This window comes from Colobus angolensis, unplaced genomic scaffold (assembly GCF_000951035.1).
Source record: "Colobus angolensis palliatus isolate OR3802 unplaced genomic scaffold, Cang.pa_1.0 Scaffold40, whole genome shotgun sequence".
In the NCBI taxonomy this organism is placed as follows: domain Eukaryota; kingdom Metazoa; phylum Chordata; class Mammalia; order Primates; family Cercopithecidae; genus Colobus; species Colobus angolensis.
The window spans coordinates 8727789-8746180 of record NW_012117377.1 but is presented as its reverse complement, the minus strand read 5'-3'; the positions used below and the strand labels follow the sequence as shown (position 1 = coordinate 8746180).

At 41.2% G+C, this 18392-nt stretch overlaps 1 protein-coding gene across 2 annotated transcripts in view; it reads right to left on the bottom strand.

Annotated features, from left to right (window-relative positions):
* The window catches only part of CNST (consortin, connexin sorting protein), a 122370-nt gene that overhangs the window by 3488 nt on the left and 100490 nt on the right, over positions 1-18392 (bottom strand). For both annotated transcript variants that reach the window (XM_011955730.1, XM_011955731.1), the window contains exons 9-10: positions 16496-17394; positions 3800-3935 (exon numbers count right to left, since the gene is read on the bottom strand). In XM_011955730.1, the coding sequence (XP_011811120.1) occupies positions 3800-3935; positions 16496-17394 (1035 nt within the window). The remainder of the gene's footprint in view (positions 1-3799; positions 3936-16495; positions 17395-18392) is intronic.

Genomic DNA, 18392 nt, shown 5'->3' with positions numbered 1-18392 from the left:
TAACCTCTACCTCCTGGGTTCAAGCAATTCTCCTGCCTCAGCCTCCTGAGTAGCTGAGATTACAGTCACCTGCTATCATGCCCAGCTAATTTTTGTATTGGCGTAGAGATGGGGTTTCACCATATTGGCCAGGCTGGTCTTGAAATCCTGAACTCACGTGATCTGCCCGCCTTGGCTTCCCAAAGTGCTGGGATTACAGGCGTGAGCCACCATGCCCAGTCTAAAATAGTTTATACTATTTTATAATAGTATATAAAATAGTATATAAAATAGTTTATACCTATATGAAAATTTGTTTTTTATATAAATGAAGAAATAGGATCATACTAATCATGCTGTATTTGTTGTTTTTGGACAGTTCAGTCTTTTCGCCTCCTTTTCTTTTTTTTTCAAAGATAGGGTTGTGCTCTGTCACCAGGCCACACTCACTGCAGCCTCAACCTCCCAGGCTCAAGCAATCCTCCCATCTCAGCCTCCCAAGTAGCTGGGACCACAGGTGCATACACCACTACGCCCTGCTAATTTCTGTATTTTTTGTAGAGATGGGGTCTTGCCATGTTGCCCAGGCTGGTCTCCAACTCCTGGCCTCAAGTGATCCAGGAGGAAGACTTGGGAAGAGGTTCCCCCAAGTGCTGGGATTACAGGTGTGAGCCGCTGCACCCAGCCTTACCTGCTTTTCTTAACATGATTCCTTCCCTCACCTTATCTATGTTAACAACCTAAAGTATTTTTCTTCATTATCATATATTCAAATCCAAGCATTTAAATGTAGCTTAAATATGTAAAAACACATATGCTGTGTGTTTTATTTGTATGTCCTAGAACCGTTGGAGCTCCACGATCCGACATGAGTCATGGGTGGCTGTTGGGCACTTAACATGCAGCTGGTCCAAACTGAGTGGCGATAAACACAGACTTTGAATACTTAGTGTGAAAAAAAGGATGTAAAATATCTCACTAGTAATTTTTTCATATAGATCACATTTTGAAATGATATTTTTGATGTACTGGGTTAAATAAAATACATTCTTAAAATTCTGGCCAGGCGCGGTGGCTCATGCCTGTAATCCCAGCACTGTGGGAGGCCGAGGCAGGCAGATCACCTGAGGTCAGGAGTTCGAGACCAGCCTGGCCAACATGGTGGAACCCCCGCCGCCGTCTCTACTAAAAGTACAAAAATTAGCTGGGTGTGGTGGCGCATGCCTGTAATCCCAGCTACTTGGGAGGCTAAGGCACAAGAATCGCTTGAACCTGAGAGGCGGAGGTTGCAGTGAGCTGAGATCATGCCACTCACTCCAGCCTGGCAAGAGAGTGAGACTCCACCACCCCCAACCCCCCACCCCAGAGAAAAGAAACTGCCCAACTGTTTTCCAAAGTGGGCGAATCATTTCATATTCCCACTAGCTGTCTATGAAAATTTGATTGTTTCATATCCTCACCAACACTTGGTAGTGTCAGTCTGTGTGTGTTAAAATATAGGTAACAAAATTTGCCATTTTAACCCGGGAGGGAGAGGTTGCAGCGAGATTGCACCACTGCACTCCAGCCTGGGCGATGGAGTGAGACTCCATCTCAAAAAAAAATGAAATCAAATAAAAATAAAATTCACCTCACCTGTTTCTTTTCACTTTGACATGGCTACTACAAAATTTAAAATCATGTATGTGCCTCACATTATATTTCCAGTGGATAGCATTGGTTTAGAGGAGGAAGAACCGGCCGTTTTAGGAAGATTTTGGCAGAAGGTGAGGTTTATGAAAACACCGTGGAAGTCACAGAGCTTAGGAACCAACCAATACAATCCACATTTACGTTTCGTTTTATAATTCTCAAAATGAATTTATACACATTATCTGACACGCTTTTCAACAGGGACAGACAGGCAGATGTTACTCTCCTTATTTTAAAGATGATGGAACTGAGTCTCCTCCAAGTAAGTGACTCAGTTTAAAATGAGGTGGCTACAAAGTGAAATGCAGACTGTGAGTTCCAAATCCGGGTTCCTCCTATTAAGCAATGATTTGGTCAAATTAGTGCAAACGGAAGTGAGCACCTTATCTGGAGAAGACTGTGAGAGTTACAAGCAGGGTGCAGAAGTAAAATCAGGGGCTAGGACATTATTTCTAAGGCCCCCTAAGCAGCTTTATAATTGTAAAAATGCAGAAACCTCTACTGTTATCACTCACGTCACACCTAGAAAGCACAGCTAAATACTTACACTGTTATTTTAACAATGCAGTTGTTTTATAAATATGAGAAGCCTACTGACAGGTGCTGGGCTACCTTTTCATTTACTCTGATTTACTTACTCCTTAGATAAACATATCTGCAGCCACAAAAGGCAGCACTGTTTGCTACAAAACTCACCACGTCATGTTAGACTAAGTCAGGGCCTTCAATATAACAGGCCCAGGAGGAAAAAGTCTATTAAATTGTTGCTCTTCAGAGACGCTGTTTTCTGTGAATGAAGAGGAAATCACTGGAGAGAATATTCATACATATTTTCCACAATAAAGGAGGAGTAATTTAATTGTCCACTGAAAAGAAGACAAGCCAGGCGTGGTGGCTCATGTCTGCAATCCCAGCACTTTGGGAGGCCAAGGTGGGTGGATCACTTCAAGTCAGGAGTTCGAGACTAGCCTGGCCAACATGGTAAAACCTCATCTCTACTAAAAATACAAGAAACTAGCTGGGGCCGGGTGCGGTGGCTCATGCCTGTAATCCCAGCACTCTGGGAGGCCGAGGCAGGCAGATCATGATGTTAGGAGTTTGAGACCAGCCTGACCAACACAGTGAAACCCCGTCTCTACTAAAAATACAAAAATTAGCTCGGCGTGGTGGCACGCGCCTGTAAGCCCGGCTACTCAGGAGGCTGAGGCAGGAGAACTGCTTGAACCTGGGAGGCGGAGGTTGAGATTGCAGTGATTTGCACCACTGCACTCCAGCCTCGGTGACAGAGTGAGACTCCGTCTAAAAAAAAACCACAAACACAAACAAAAACAAAAAACTAGCTGGGCATAGTGGTGCTCACCTGTAATCCCAGCTACTCAGGAGGCTAAGGCACTAGAATTGCTTGAACCTGGGAGGCAGAGGTTTCACCACTAAGCCAAGATTGTGCCACTGCATTCCAGCCTGGGTGACAGAGCGAGACTGTCTTAAAAAAAAAAAAAAAGACAAACACAGCAGGCTCACACAAAAAGTGCTAAAGAAGGAAACTGAAATAAGCTCTCAACTTGAATATCTATGGAACAGGAAGGCCACAGGTTGAATTTGCAACTTGCTCACTTATTTAAGCAAGTGAAGATTTAGAAATGATTTAAGATGATAGTTTGATTTTATATGTTTTTCCCTTAGAAGATAAAGCAACTAAATTGACATATTCTTTTATTTATTTATCTATATTTATTTTTTGAGATGGAGTCTCACTCTGTTGCTTAGGCTGGAGTGCAGTGGCGCGATCTCAAGTCACTGTAACCTCTGTCTCCTGGGTTCAAGTGATTCTCCCGCTTCAGTCTCCTGAGCAGCTGGGATTACAGCCGCATACCCCTACACTCACTGATTTTTCTATTTTTAGTGGAGACAGGGTTTTGTCATGTTGGTCAGGCTTGTCTCAAACTCCTGACTTCAAGTGATCTGCCCGCCTGATCCTCCTAAAGTGCTGGGATTACAGGGGTGAGCCACCGTGCCCAGCAGACAGTCTTTTACAAACCCTGTTAGTAAACATCACATCATACACAAACTCATTCTCTCAGCAAACACTGACCATCCATGCTGCTAGCCACAGTGCCAAGCAGTTTACCTTGATCCAAGTTATCGTCTATTTCTTGGAATCTCACTCTTCGCTTAGATGGTTTGTGTTGCATTTGGGCAGGATGATCTCCTACAGTATCGTTCCTCTTCTTTAATATTGAGACCAGTCCTTCAGTAGGAACAACCTGTCAGAAATTATAAGAACCTATCATTGTTTTATTAAGGTGGGACATCTCTACATGTATCTATAAAAAGGCTAATTCAACAGATATTTGAATTTTTATTACAGGGGTATCCAATTCCTACAGAAAAAAGTATCAATCATCAAAATCTAACAGAATAAAACTTTCACTTCTCTGCAGATGACTGAGAAATACAAAAGTCTAAAACCCTGGTTTCCTTTGTTAGCCCCTGAACTGATTCCAGGGACAGGCAGTGTGAAGTGTTCAGTCAACTGGGAATCAGAGCACCTTGCTTTGTAGCTTGACTTCCCTGTTACCGGTAAAATGATCACTCACAGTCCCCTTTGCTTCGTCATTAGCACTGGGTTTTGCTTTGTAATGGAAGCTTATAATCCTCTACTGCTTTTTTCATTCAACAGCAATTTTAAACAAATGAACATAAGGAACTTAAAATATATCTGGATACCAAGCTTTTAACATCAAAGTGTTGTCCTCAGTTTCTCTGAGAAACTGTGCATTTACTAAATAATGCTCTACTGCTCAAAATAGTTTAAAGACTTCTAGAATTTCTCTCAGAGCCAATTTACTAGGGATTTTTTTTCTTTTTTTTGAGACGGAGTCTTGCTCTGTTGCCCAGCTGGAGTGCAGTGGCGCGATCTCGGCTCACTGCAAGCTCCGCCTCCCGGGTTCACGCCATTCTCCTGCCTCAGCCTCAGTCCCTCAGCTGGGACTACAGGCGCCCGCCAGCACGCCTGGCTAATTTTTTTTGTATTTTTAGTCGAGATAGGGCTTCACCAAGTTAGCCAGGATGGTCTTGATCTCCTGACCTTGTGATCCGCGCACCTCGGCCTCCCCAAGTGCTGGGATTACAGGCATGAGCCACTGTGCCCAGCCTGGGACATAATTAATTTCTAGTATGCAGAGGTTGGCAAACTACGGCCCGCAGGCCAAAGGCCTGTGCTCCCTAATTTTGTGGATATAATTTAATTGGAACACAGCCAAGCCGATTCATTTAAATATTGTACATGGCTGCTTTTGGGTTACAATGGCACTGTGTGGTTCTGAGAGATCATAAAGCCTAAAATATTAATAATTTGGCCTTTCCTAGAAAAAGTCTGCTAATATCTCTTCAGACACCCACTCCTACCCCTTTATATGTTGCCTTCTAGCTTTCACTTGGGTTGCCTCTCTCCTGCCTATGTTCCACCCCCTACTTAGAAATAAAACCAAAAACCCTCGCCATTTAGGAGCTAAAAGACTCCAAGGTGCAGGGAGAAGGAACAGGATCAGGTGGAAGAGCCAGGCTGGGAAGCAGGAGGCCTTACCAAGGGCCCCTGAAGAACAGGGCCAGTCACAGAAGTTAACTCGTTAGTTGACTGATTGCTACAAGCTGTAGGTGATGACACAGGCAGGCATCGTGGGTCTAACCCTGAAGATGTCAGTGACTTGCTGGCATCAGGTAACTCTAAGCTGAGGACTGCCTGTAATGTCGTTTATCTAATCAATAGCATAAAACACTAAGTATGACTTGCAGGTCCAGCCAGCAATCTTTGATAATGCGCTATGCATATATATTACAGATTCGATTAGTTCTTTTTATATCTTAGGGTTTTTAGGGCCAAACAGCTCAAGATGGTCTCTGACTATGCTTCCCTGAATGTGGGTCTATAGAAACCATTATCTCAAAAAAAAAAAAAAAAATCAATAGGCCAACAATATATTCTTTTTTTTTATAGGAAATATGTATTCCAGAAGTCCGTGTTCTGAGAAAACAAAAGTACTTTAGCAGCCTTGAAATGGTAAGTACAAATATGTAAAGAAAGCAACATCACCATTAAAGAACTCCTTCAAACAACAAAGAAAATAGGTTTTACAAGCACCTTGCTGAAACTGAGAGGGAAACAGTCTTAAGTTTGTAAAGAGCAAAAGATGGAAAATAAAAATTAATTTTCATGAATACATTACTACTAAGGATGTATCCCTGATATCCTTTTAATTTTTAGTACATGTAAACAAAGGACAGGATCTTGAATCTGGCTGTTCTAAAATGTTTTCAAAAATTTTAAAAGGGGTGAGGAAGTTTATTGATTCCTTCACTATCTATTCTCCATAAAATACCGTCATACACTTAGCAATTGTGAATTCACCTGCCATGGCGATTTTCAAGGTGCTGTTTTAACTCCTTAGAAAAAACAATCCTATTAAGAATAGTTTTAAAGATGAGCCTCAGAGTTGTGTTACTGTTAATTGTATATCTTTATGATATAAATCTCCATATAAATTCAAGAAACAGATATAAGCCATAAATCAAAAGACAATGCAAATACGAACAAACATGTTGACAGAGGAAGAGAAGCTCCTGAAATCATCTGGAAAGGCACAGAATGTGCCTACTGAACCTAGAGCTGGTCCTCGTGCAGCGGCTGTGAGGTCCCCACCTTAGCTCCTGCTCGGCCTCATCCAGGGTGGTGTCTGGGTCTGGAAGTCACACTGCTAAGGGATACAAGCCTTGTCAGGTGGCCCCACCTTATTTACTATGGGTGGCAATGAACTCTGGCAACTTTTTCCAAACTCTTTCCAAAGATGGGAGAAACAGAGTAAGAGAAATTACAATTGTGTGGGATGGGCTAACATGTTGACACCCCCTCCCTCACAATACCTTAATTCTTGCTAAAAATCGAACCACGCCTTTTTTTCTGCCACCAAAACCCTTTTGTTTCAGCAGGGCCTGCCCCAGAGTCTGAAGTGAAGGAGTCTGCTCTTTTCCATTATTTCCTTTCAGGCTTGCTCAGTGATCTTCTCTAGGTCTTTCTGTTGTGACTGTCTTCTGGTTCTACAGCCTACAGATGAGGAACTCTCAGGTGGGAGTGGCAGACAGCATCTAGCCTTTCTAATTTTGCAAGAGTTTTGGGTACATTCAGGCCTACCTGTAAAAGAAGTTTTTCTTACCACATCAGGGCAGTCCAACTAAAATATCTTTTTTTTTTTTGGAGACGGAGTCTAGCTCTGTCGCCCAGGCTGGAGTGTAGTGGCGTGATCTCGGCTTACTGCAAGCTCCGCCTCCCGGGTTTACGCCATTCTCCTGCCTCAGCCTCCCGGGTAGCTGGGACTACAGGCGCCCGCCATCTCGCCCGGCTAGTTGTTTTTTGTATTTTTTAGTAGAGACGGGGTTTCACCGTGTAGCTCAGGATGGTCTCGATCTCCTGACCTCGTGATCCACCCGTCTCGGCCTCCCAAAGTGCTGGGATTACAGGCTTGAGCCACCGCACCCGGCCCTAACATATCTTAAGACACAAGTTTGGTGGGGTTTGCCTTAATTTCATGCTTGAAGGGCAAGTAAGACAAAACAAAGTCATGGTCTTGGTTCGGGGCCTCACTCAAAAGACTGGCAAGTGTTTCTGAAATAGATCGGGCTGCTGACTTAGGGCACAGAGCAATGTGTTCCCTCCAAACCATTATTTTGTTTTGTTTTTGTCTGTTTTTTTGAGAGAGGGTCGCACTCTGTTGCCCAGGCTGGAGTGCAGTGGCATGCTGACAGCTTGCTGTAGCCTCAACCTCCTAGGCTCAAGCAATCCTCCCACCTTGGCCTCCTGTAGGTGGAACTACAGTCACACGTGACCATGCCTGGCTAATTTTTTGGGTATTCTTTTGTGAAGACTGGGTTTTGCTATGTTGCCCAAGCTGCTCTCGGACTCCTGGCCTCAAGCAATCCAAAGTGCCTGCCTCCCAAAGTGCCAGGATTACAGGTATGCGCCACTGTACCCGGCCCCAAACTATTCTTAAAAATATTTCCATGTTTTTTTTTTTTTTAAACTATAGTGTCAGTATTAAAAGGTGAAGAATTTTTAAGTCTCAAAAAATAAAGCCTTAAAACTAAATTTAGTTTCCTACTTCAATTGCCAAATTGTTACCCAAACAAATATGCCAAGCCCTTCTATTGAGACCAAAAAGAATGTCTGAGCTATAATTAATGTAATCGCTATTGGTGGTGCTCTATGAATAAATGCAGAATTAAAAAAAATTCCATCTGGCTTCTGTATTTGCAAATAAATAGTTCTTCCCACACTTCCCCTCAGATATCAGTGACCATCTTAAATAGCATTTTCAGAATGAACTAGTTGTGAAAACAAAATTATTCTGCAACTCTTCCGGAATAGTAAATCCTAATGTGACAAGGAAAACATTCAGAGATACACTGCTGTTGGAAGTGCCTCCTCACTAAATTAAATAAGAAAATAGATACCAAGTCACATTCTTTTAATGATACAGGTTTTACTCCATTCAGAAGCTCTAGGCTGGTCAGTTCTGAACAAGAACACACAGTTGGCTTCCAACTGATTTGAAAATTAACATTCATAAATCATACTATTAGAGTATATCATAAATACCTTAAGTGCCAGCAATTTCACATGTCAAATTTACCACTACTATTCCTAACGACAGAAACAAGTGATATTCTCTGCCTGCTTCTTCAGTGTTGGGGTTCCATAATAACAACTACAATTTAGTAAATGTGTACATTTTATGTAAAGACATTTACATAATACATCATATTTAATTTTCACCACTCTCTTTTAGAAGCCTTAGCCCCACTTTGCGGATGAAGAAGCCAAGCTTCAAGAGCCTGAGGAACTTGCTTAAGCTCGCAGTGCCCATAGCTGGTACAGTTTGAAAACAAACTCGGTATCAAACCTCTTGCCAGTTCCTTAATATGAAAATATCTTATTTTCTATGACTATTAAAATTTTGCTTTACGCCATATGCTATACTATATATTATAATTAAAATGAGATTAATAGAACTTTCAAATAAGACTCAAGCAAAAATTCTGATCTTACACATCACCTCATTTATGAGATACTTAAACTAATGGCCAAATTTGTCCATCTAGAGACATAAGGGAAGAGGAGATTAGATGAAAGATCTTTGTGTCATTTGATTAATCTGGAAGTAGACTGCCGGGCGCGGTGGCTCAAGCCTGTAATCCCAGCACTTTGGGAGGCCGAGACGGGTGGATCACGAGGTCAGGAGATGGAGACCATCCTGGCTAACACGGTGAAACCCCGTCTCTACTAAAAAAAAAAAATACAAAAAACTAGCTGGGTGAGGTGGCAGCGCCTGTAGTCCCAGCTACCCGGGAGGCTGAGGCAGGAGAATGGCATGAACCTGGGAGGCGGAGCTTGTAGTGAGCTGAGATCCGGCCACTGCACTCCAGCCTGGGCGACAGAGCGAGACTCCATCTCAAAACAAACAAACAAACAAAAAAAACATGTCACAGTTGGGCCAGGGAGTGCCAGCTGTAAGCAGCAGCCATTTTCCAGAAAGAACACAGGGTCACCTCAGACCCACAGCACTGCTTCTTAGAATACTGCAATATGGGCAGAAGGCAAACGAGGGAAAAACGGACTATGATGGAGTGGTACATCAATGTCGAATCTTTAAAAGCTTCACTTAAAAAGGAAAAAGGCTTTAAAAAATAACAGGAGTTTTATCACGTGTCTAAGTTTCTAGGTTAGGCATTACCTCATGTTTTTGTAATTTGTTTTGCTTAAAGGGACAATTTAATAAGTACAAAATAGAAAAAGAAAAGAGAATGTTAAGGTATGATCCCATTTTTAAGTCCCAGAAAATTGTTTAAATAGCTGCCAGTTTAGTTACTTTAAATCCCCTCACCTTGCTGAAATTCTTTAATAGTTCTTCCAGTATCCAAAACTATATTTTTGTTTTTATGTTAATTTATTATGTGTCTCTCCCTCTAGAAAGTAAGCTTTATGAGAGCAGGGACTTGATCTGTGTTCAGCGCTGTCTTCCTAGTTTCTGTAATAAAGCAGGTGCTCACTAAATATGCCAAAGAAGAAAAAATATACAGATAAGCAATTTACATATAGATAACACCTAGGAAATATTTGAACATAATGTAGCTTTTTCATTGAAAATAATCAAAACCAAATCTATTATTAAAGGATATTTATTTTTTTATAAGTGAACTAAGAAAAAAAAACCTTACTGTGTATAGTGGCTGTTATTTACAACAGACTGTATTAGCTTTGCAGAGAATATAAAGATACATTTAACAGAATCCCTATCTTTAAGGATTGCAGTTTGGTGTAGAAGACAGCATGTGCGCTTATCGTAACAGAGGGAGATTACAGCTAGGCAGGACTTCGGGAAGAGCGATGTTCCAGCCTCGCCCTCATTTGAAGTTCTGAGGAATTGTTTGAAAGAAACAAACTTCTGGACTCCAGTGACCAGGGAATCACGGCATCAGCTAGCACTTACTGAGTACTGGCCATGAGCTAGGCACTGCTTGGTACTCTCCATGCTAAAAAGCCATGACCTAGATGCTGAAGGCTGGGAAGAAAAGGTATGTGGAAAGAGTGCTGCTCGCCTCAGGGTGGAGCTGACATACACAGGGGGAAAAGAGCAAAGGTGACAACGTGCAGGGTGTCGCTGGGAGGTGGCGAGGGGCCAGTCTGACTACAGCACAGTCTGGGACCCCAGGACAGAAGATGCTGTTGGAGAGGCAGGTGGGCCGGATGACAGAGTCCTGAATGTGGAGTAGTACAGCCTTTATCCTGCAGCTGAAGAGAGCTGTGGGAAAGGAATGACGGTGTAGAAAGGGTTTCAGAGCAGGAGTTTAAACTCACAGTCTGGGTGTTCGATCAAGAACCCTCAGCTGAGGTTGGTTTAATCTCAGGAGTTTTAAAAAGCTGAATGCTTCTGGAAAAGGCGTGGAAATCTTCTTCCTATCACTACAGCTAAGTCATTTCATTGACTTCTAATACCTGACTGGCTCCTTGGGTACCAGTTTGAGACCCCAAGTTTATAGAGGGCTAACGTAAGAGCCATTTGGAGGGGAGAAGATGAAACAAGGAACAGGGAAACTTATGAAGTAACTACTGCAAAAATCCAGGAAGAGGCCATACAAATATAAATTAAAAGAGTGACTAAAATGGAAAAGAAAAAGGGCTTTGTGCAAGAGACATGGCAATCAAGAGAAGCATTAATTAATTAGAAAATGCAGAGGTCATGATAAAAACAAAGGCAAGGACGAGACCATTTGGCAAACAGGTAATTCCTGGGTTTTCCTTTGGGGGCTCTTTAGGTATCTACATAATTCTGGGCCAACCATTGCCTCTAAAACCTCTCCCATTATTGGAAGACTGCATTTCTTCTATCGTAAGGAGGCTGGACTTCCCCTGCTCCTCTCAAAAGAGCCATTCATAAGAACAGCCACCAATGTGATTTCATGAACAACTACTGCTTAGTGCTAGCCTCCCATCTTCACTTGGCAAGAGAATCCCACAGCAGCTAGTCATAAAGAAACTTCCCTGATCCCTGTGATCTAGCCAAGAAGTAACTACCTCCCTTAATAGGCAACGGGAAAGAAAACTCACAGCTTCGATTAGACAGCTTCTCTGAAGGCAAACTCAGGAGCCATCTGGGTTGTCATTTTTCTTCCCACTAGACAGTGTGACCTTATGTCCTCCCCTGTGTTTTGCTTTGTGTGCTACAAGCAGGTCTGAAAACATTTAAGTGAATGCTGCTACTCTGGACAGAGGAAAAGGAACACAAGTTGCTCTCTCCCAGGGTAAAAGCTTTCTAAAGAGCCAAGCAGTAACACAGGGCCTGTTCCTCAGATTTTAAAAATAATGAAATTATTTCTAAAAACAAAAATCACTGGAATCTGAAACACTTAATATAGTTTTATGAACATATGACATCTCTGCAAGCAGATTATAAATGTAGATGTTAATGAAGAAAAAGGAATGGTTAATCTCCATACAGCATATCATATTGCTAAAATCTGCTCACAAGGGGACCTCTGAATTACATACTATGATTATTTTCTTTTTTTTTTTTGATTTAAACTGGAGTGCAGTGGCCGGATCTCAGCTCACTGCAAGCTCCGCCTCCCGGGTTTACGCCATTCTCCTGCCTCAGCCTCCGGAGTAGCTGGGACTACAGGCGCCGCCACCTCGCCCGGCTAGTTTTTGTATTTTTAGTAGAGACGGGGTTTCACCTTGTTGCCAGGATGGTCTCGATCTCCTGACCTCGTGATCCGCCCGTCTCGGCCTCCCAAAGTGCTGGGATTACAGGCTTGAGCCACCGTGCCCGGCCGACTATGTTATTTTCAATGTTCAAAAATAGGTTAACTTTCATTATGTTCAAAAACAGGTTTCATTATGTTCAAAAATAGGTTAACTTTAATTTCAACCTCACTTGTTCAGAAAACAGCTACTTCATCTCTACACGTCTAACAGTCTTCAGAGGCTGAGTGCGCCTGGTGGGTCATCCCACCACTTTGAGTTCGTATGGCACGTTTCATTCAAGTTTTGATGCTAGGAGCTCCCTCTGAGTCTCAGGCTACATGAGGAATAGCTGAAGAGTTTGAAGAGAAGATAATGCCACTCTTTCAGGTTCCAGAACCAAGTAAACACATGATTTATTTGCAGGATCAGGCTCTGGAGTAGAGGGGTTTGGGTTCTGACATTAAAACTACCACGTTGGTGTATTATGGGTATTACAATGCAATTTCATCCCTTGCCAAAAACTGTGGGATATTCAAATGCAGCAAAAAGAGAACACACTTGGTGCCAGATGACTGTTAGGTTGCAGGCTTCATCTGCATAAAATTCCTTACCTGTATTTTTAGTCACTGCATCTGTAATGCGGCCCTCACAGAGAAGTCACTCAATAAAAATTACTGAATGAGAGAATAAACGAGTAAATCTTTCCAATGTGTTGTCTGACACTGCACATGTGATACTTTTTTTCTTAAAAATCTATGAAAGGAGGATAAAATTCTTGATGCTTTTTAAAAACAGTATACAGTATAAACTATACTTCTGATGACAATGTGTCATGCTATTTTTTACGTAAGAAAGAATAGCGATACTTCAGGTATTAAGCTATCACTTTACATAGCAAATTACTGGGTTTGAAAAAGCTTTCCAAACCTAGACAAGTTCCCTTTATACATGTCACCATATAAATAGTATAGACATTTTAGTTCTCTACGACGTTTTGTGCAAATTATTTCATTTGATGTGATGAATCCAATTGTTCAAAGCAACACAGCAAAACAAGAGCTTGCACTGGGCTGGCAATGATGATCAAAACCAAGGTCCACTGGAGCCAAGGCCGGGCAACGCAGGGGTGGCAAGAAAATGAAAGCAGACAAACAAGAGAAAAGGGGAAAACTGGCAAAGAAAGAACAAACCAGCCTGTTCTACCACAAACACAATGGCAGAAAGAGGGGAGTAAGAGAACCTGAGGGGGAGCAATCACAGGGAGATCTGGGAAAGCGAACAGAGGACCACCCGCACAGCAGTGTGGAGCGGTGCAGGGGACAGGCTCACTGCCTCGGGGTTCCTAAGTGCATGAAAAATGCTGTTCATAATTACTTGGTTATTAAGAGATCAAGTTCTATATCCTCTAATCACAAAAGGAAGGAAGCATAAAAAAAATTAAAAACAATTCCAGTAAAATCAGCCAAGTGTGACAGCGGAGAGCCCCCAAAAGGCCAAGAACATCATCTGATTTTTCATTGTATGCTCAGCACCAAACACAGGCAAGACTCTTAATAAAATTTTACTGAAAGCACAAACAGAAAAAGTGTTTGAAGGCCAGGCATGGTAGCTGACGCCTGTAATCCCAGCACTTTGGGAGGCCGAGGCAGGTGGATTACTGGAGGCCAGGAGTTGAAGATCAGCCTGGCCAACATCAGCCTGGCCAACATGAAACCCCATCTCTACCAAAAATACAAAAATTAGCGGGGCGTGGTGGTGCACGCCTGTAGTCCCAGCTACTCGACAGACTGAGGCACGAGAATTGCTTGAACCCGGGAGATGGAGGTTGCAGTGAGCTGAGATCATGCTGCTGCACTCCAGCCTGGGCGACAGAGTGAGACTTTGTATCAAAAAAAAAAAAAAAGTTTTGAATTAAAATGTTGTATGTTCAAATCTAAAATTAAAAGAAAATTTTAAAATAAAAATCCTAAGTTTGCACTTATAAACAAACCCACAATTGCCTGGATATTTTACTTAGTACAAAACCTCATTCTTTAAGGTATTAGAAAATATTAAGCATTAGTGATTTTTAACATTGAAACTTTAAAAACTCCTTTCCTGACAGAATTAGGCAGACTTTGTTAAACTATGCTTCTCAGAATAGAGAGGGTAGTAAGTATTCAGAAAGCAAATGTTTAACAATCTGCTTAGCGTTGTCATAGGAAAGTAAATTAGTTTTGTAAGTCATGCATATGTAGCTTTTGGGGTTCTTAAAATAGCTTAACTTAATAGATCAATATAACCTTAGCAAAGGAGACCATTATGTATTAACTTAATAGAAAACACAACGTTAAACACATATAATTTCCACTGCTAGCTGTTACCCAGTAGAAGTGACATTGCGTTTTGAGTCTGAGGAGGGAATATTCCATTTAGTTGTAATATACAACATTAATTTAACAATCTGCCACCTTAAAATATTTCTTCCCCAATATAAACAATTCTTTTATTTCTTAGAAATAGGATGACTCAGTTGAGAACAATTTTAAACTTAGTGATGTGGGGAAAAATAATTTGGGAAAAGGATGTTGATCAATTGTAGGCTTTGGAAATACATGTCAATAGATTGAAACATACAGGAGAAATGCTACAGACCTTTGATACATCCCTGACAAGACCCTTGTGCATCTTCAACACAAGCTGAGTAGGGAGGAGGCTGAAGATAAAGGTTACCAAAACTCAAAGAACTGCTCTGGAGGAGATATCTGGCAAACTAGACGACAGAAATTTATCCAGCCGAACAGCTTTCAGGCAGAAGCAAAAGCTGAAATTCCAAAAGTTCCTATTATCCCCTCACATACTAGTTACTGGGGAAAGACAGTTTTAAAAAGGCCATATGATTATCAGTGTGTAACTAGTCAAACGTTGAAACGGAGGAAAACGTTTTATAAAGTGGGCAAGACAACAGGAGCACTCTGCTCCTTCTTCACAATTTACACCTAAAAAGGTAAAATCAGACCACAGGGGTTCTCCCTGTACGGTGGACTTGATTATTGGCATGAAAAAAGGCAGATAACGGTAACTTTTTTGGCATTACAGCTAAGATTTGAATACGGGTATAAGCTTTGTGTTGTTAACTTCCTGTACCAGAGATTTAGTTAAAATATACAGGAGAATGAATACCGGATTAAGTGCTTTACCATTAGCCCTAATTTTTTAAAAAACTATTTTTAACATTGTGGAAAAATATATATCACATGAAACTGCCCTTAACTCTTGGTAAATATACAATTCAGTAGCATTCATTACAATCAAAACGTGCACCATCACCACCATCTATTGCCAACATTTTTCATCGCCCCAAATGGAAACTCTGTGCCCATTAAGCAATATTAAATAATTTTGTTAAGCAAAAAGTAAGAAAAAAACAAACAATAGTCTGTAGAGAATTAACCACAAATGACAACCAAGCTGTCTGGTTAAAATAAGAGAATGAACAGTAAGCCAAGTGCTTTACTATTCTATCTAATTTTGGCAAGAAAAAAATTAAAAAGAAAAGCCATTGTTTATAGAGAACTGACTATAAATGGCAATAAAGGAAGCTAGTAATGTAACAGTTATAATTACCTTAGAAAGCTTTTCACAGTCTTCTATTTTCACATATATTTTATTGTCTACTTTGGCTTTGTTACTTTTTCATTTTTCCCCTTAATTTTTTTTTTCAATGATAATGCTGATTCAGAATACAATGAGTAGAAATGGGACTTAAAAGTGAACTTGGGGGGGGAAATGGTGAAGAAAAGGAAAGGCAGCTCATATCCAAACTTTCAGAGAAGAAAACAGGCTTACAGAGGTAAAAAGTAACTCCAAGAAGCTGTTAACTAACTGGTGGGATTGTACTGGAACTAAGGCAATCGAATTCTGCTCTACCACCCAGGCTGCCTTGGTGAGGGTGCTGTAGTTTGGATATGGCTTTTATCTTTTCTTTTTCCAAACTTCTTTTCGTATTATCAAACAATGAAAAATGGTCATTTTTCCTTAATCTTTTTTTTCAACTTAATATAAGGTTAAAAATTAACCTAGTATCTCTTACATTTTAAAATGTTCCGTCCATTCTTTAGACTGTTTTAAAAGATTTTAAAAATATATTAACAAGAAGAGGAAACAGTAAGTACATATCATATTTTATCTGCTAGATGTATGAGAAGAAAAATGAGACCTCCTTATTAGAATGTGACTATTCTTGATTCCAATTTCTGGAACTGCCACATATCAGTCAGGACTATAAAAAATGGATATATACAATAAGGCTCACTCTAGCTGGAGGCATGCAATAGAACATCTCGTAGTATGAACATTACAATGATTACAAGTCATTTTATTCAATATACACAAATGTAAAAACTACTACTAATTAAAAGCTTACGTTAACCAGAATTTTCCCTCATGTTTGAGACAAGAGAAAACTTACAAAAACAAGGCAATATTTAATACATATATATGTTTTTTAAATGCCACTTTACTTTTAACTGTACTTCATCTCTGATTTACCTCTGCAATCTCTATCCTTTTGGCAAGATCATCAAGAGAAAGACAGCTCTCATCAGAAGGCAGATTCTCCTGGAGACTATAGGATGCTTCTTCAGGAGAGAGATCTTGAAGGAGATCAGAGTCGTCGTCTTGGTTATCTTCATAGGAAAGGGAATCTTCAGTATCTTTTAAACATCCTTCTAAAAGGCTGTTCAAGTAGTCTTCTGTTTCTCTGCTGAGTTGCTCTTCTTTCTCTCCCTTTTCCTCTGGGGCCATACACACCTCTGGAAGCAGTGTGCCTAGGTCAGGTATTTGATTATTTCCACAGAGCACATTCTCAGAGCCATCTGAGTCAGCCTGCGCCTGTGGTGATTTTCCATCACTGTCCGTAAGATCAGGCTGCTGCAGCTCATTTAATTCATTGTTTGCAAGTTGGTCTGTGGGCAACGCCTCAGAAGCATCCCGAAGTGGCAAACGGAGTTCTCTTCTCTGAGCCTGTGAATATTTACCCTCAGAAATCAATGCAGGAGGTATACGGTCACAGCCTGGTAAAATCAGTGTCTCTGTCGCTGACTGGCTGGAAGGAAACACCGCAGGGTCTTCAGCAATGCCCTCTATTCTGGCCACATCCTGGCAGGCCTCTGTCTGAGACAGCTGCAAGTGACTGTCATCCTCACAAGCATCCTCAGAAGAGTCTGGCCCAGACGGGCTCCCTGCTGTCTCGGAGGACTGGGTGTGGAGTGGTAATGTGGCTTCAGTGCGGCAGAGCAGCTCCTCCCTGTGGTCCTTTCCTGCAGTTACCGAAAGGCTTGGGGCATCCGCCTGCCGGTCCATCTGATGACAGCGGGGACTGCTCCCCAGGGGCTCCTCTGTACGTTGGCCGTCTTTATTTGGCTCTGTGCCGAGACAAGTTTTACTCTCTAAAGATGAAGAAAAATAAATTGTTAAAAATTTAAAACAACACTTTGTATGAGAAAGAAAAGAGACTTATGAATATGTGTAATACAACAATATTCTAACCCTTTCAAATGGAAATTCTATCTGTTGTATTATAGCGTCTTTAGGTAGAGGAAATACCTAAAATATTTAGTAAATAATCCTTATACATAACAGGGATTATTCAAAAGCATGTGAATATGACTAAATCATTTAGTCCTCATTATAATCAAAAAAGTCATTTTCAAAGGTTTAAAAGATATTCTGAACTTTTACATTAAAATTACATAAAAATTTTACATAAAAATTACAAAAAAGATATTAGCCTTTTACATTAAAATGAAGTTAGAAAAATTATTTTCAGCACATTTACGACATGATGTATTGGGCCGGGCGCTGTGGTTCACGCCTGTAATCTCAGCACTTTGGGAGGCTGAGGTGGGCGGATCACCTGAGGTCGGGAGTTCGAAACCAGCCTGACCAACATGGAGAAACCCATCCCTACTAAAAATACAAAATTAGCTGGGCATGGTGGCACATGCCTGTAATCCCAGCTACTCAGGAGGCTGAGGCAGGAAAATTGCTTGAACCCGGGAGGCGGACGTTGCGGTGAGCCGAGATCACACCATTGCACTCCAGCCTGGGCAACAAGAGCAAAACTCTGTCTTAAAAAACAACCAAACAAAGAAAAGTAGTATTGGTCTGGTTTACTCAGATTAAAGGAACAAAACTCGGTTCTGTTAAAATTTACAATTTGACCATAATACCACTAATAAATGTGTTTGCAAATTACTTGCAACTTTTTTTTTTTTTTTGAGGCGGAGTCTCGCTCTGTCCCCCAGGCTGGAGTGCATTGGTCCAATCTTGGCTCACTGCAACCTCGGCCTCCGGGTTAACGCCATTCTCCTGCCTCCGTCTCCCGAGTAGCTGGGACCACAGGCGCCCACCACCACGCCCGGCTAATTTTTGGTATTTTTAGTAG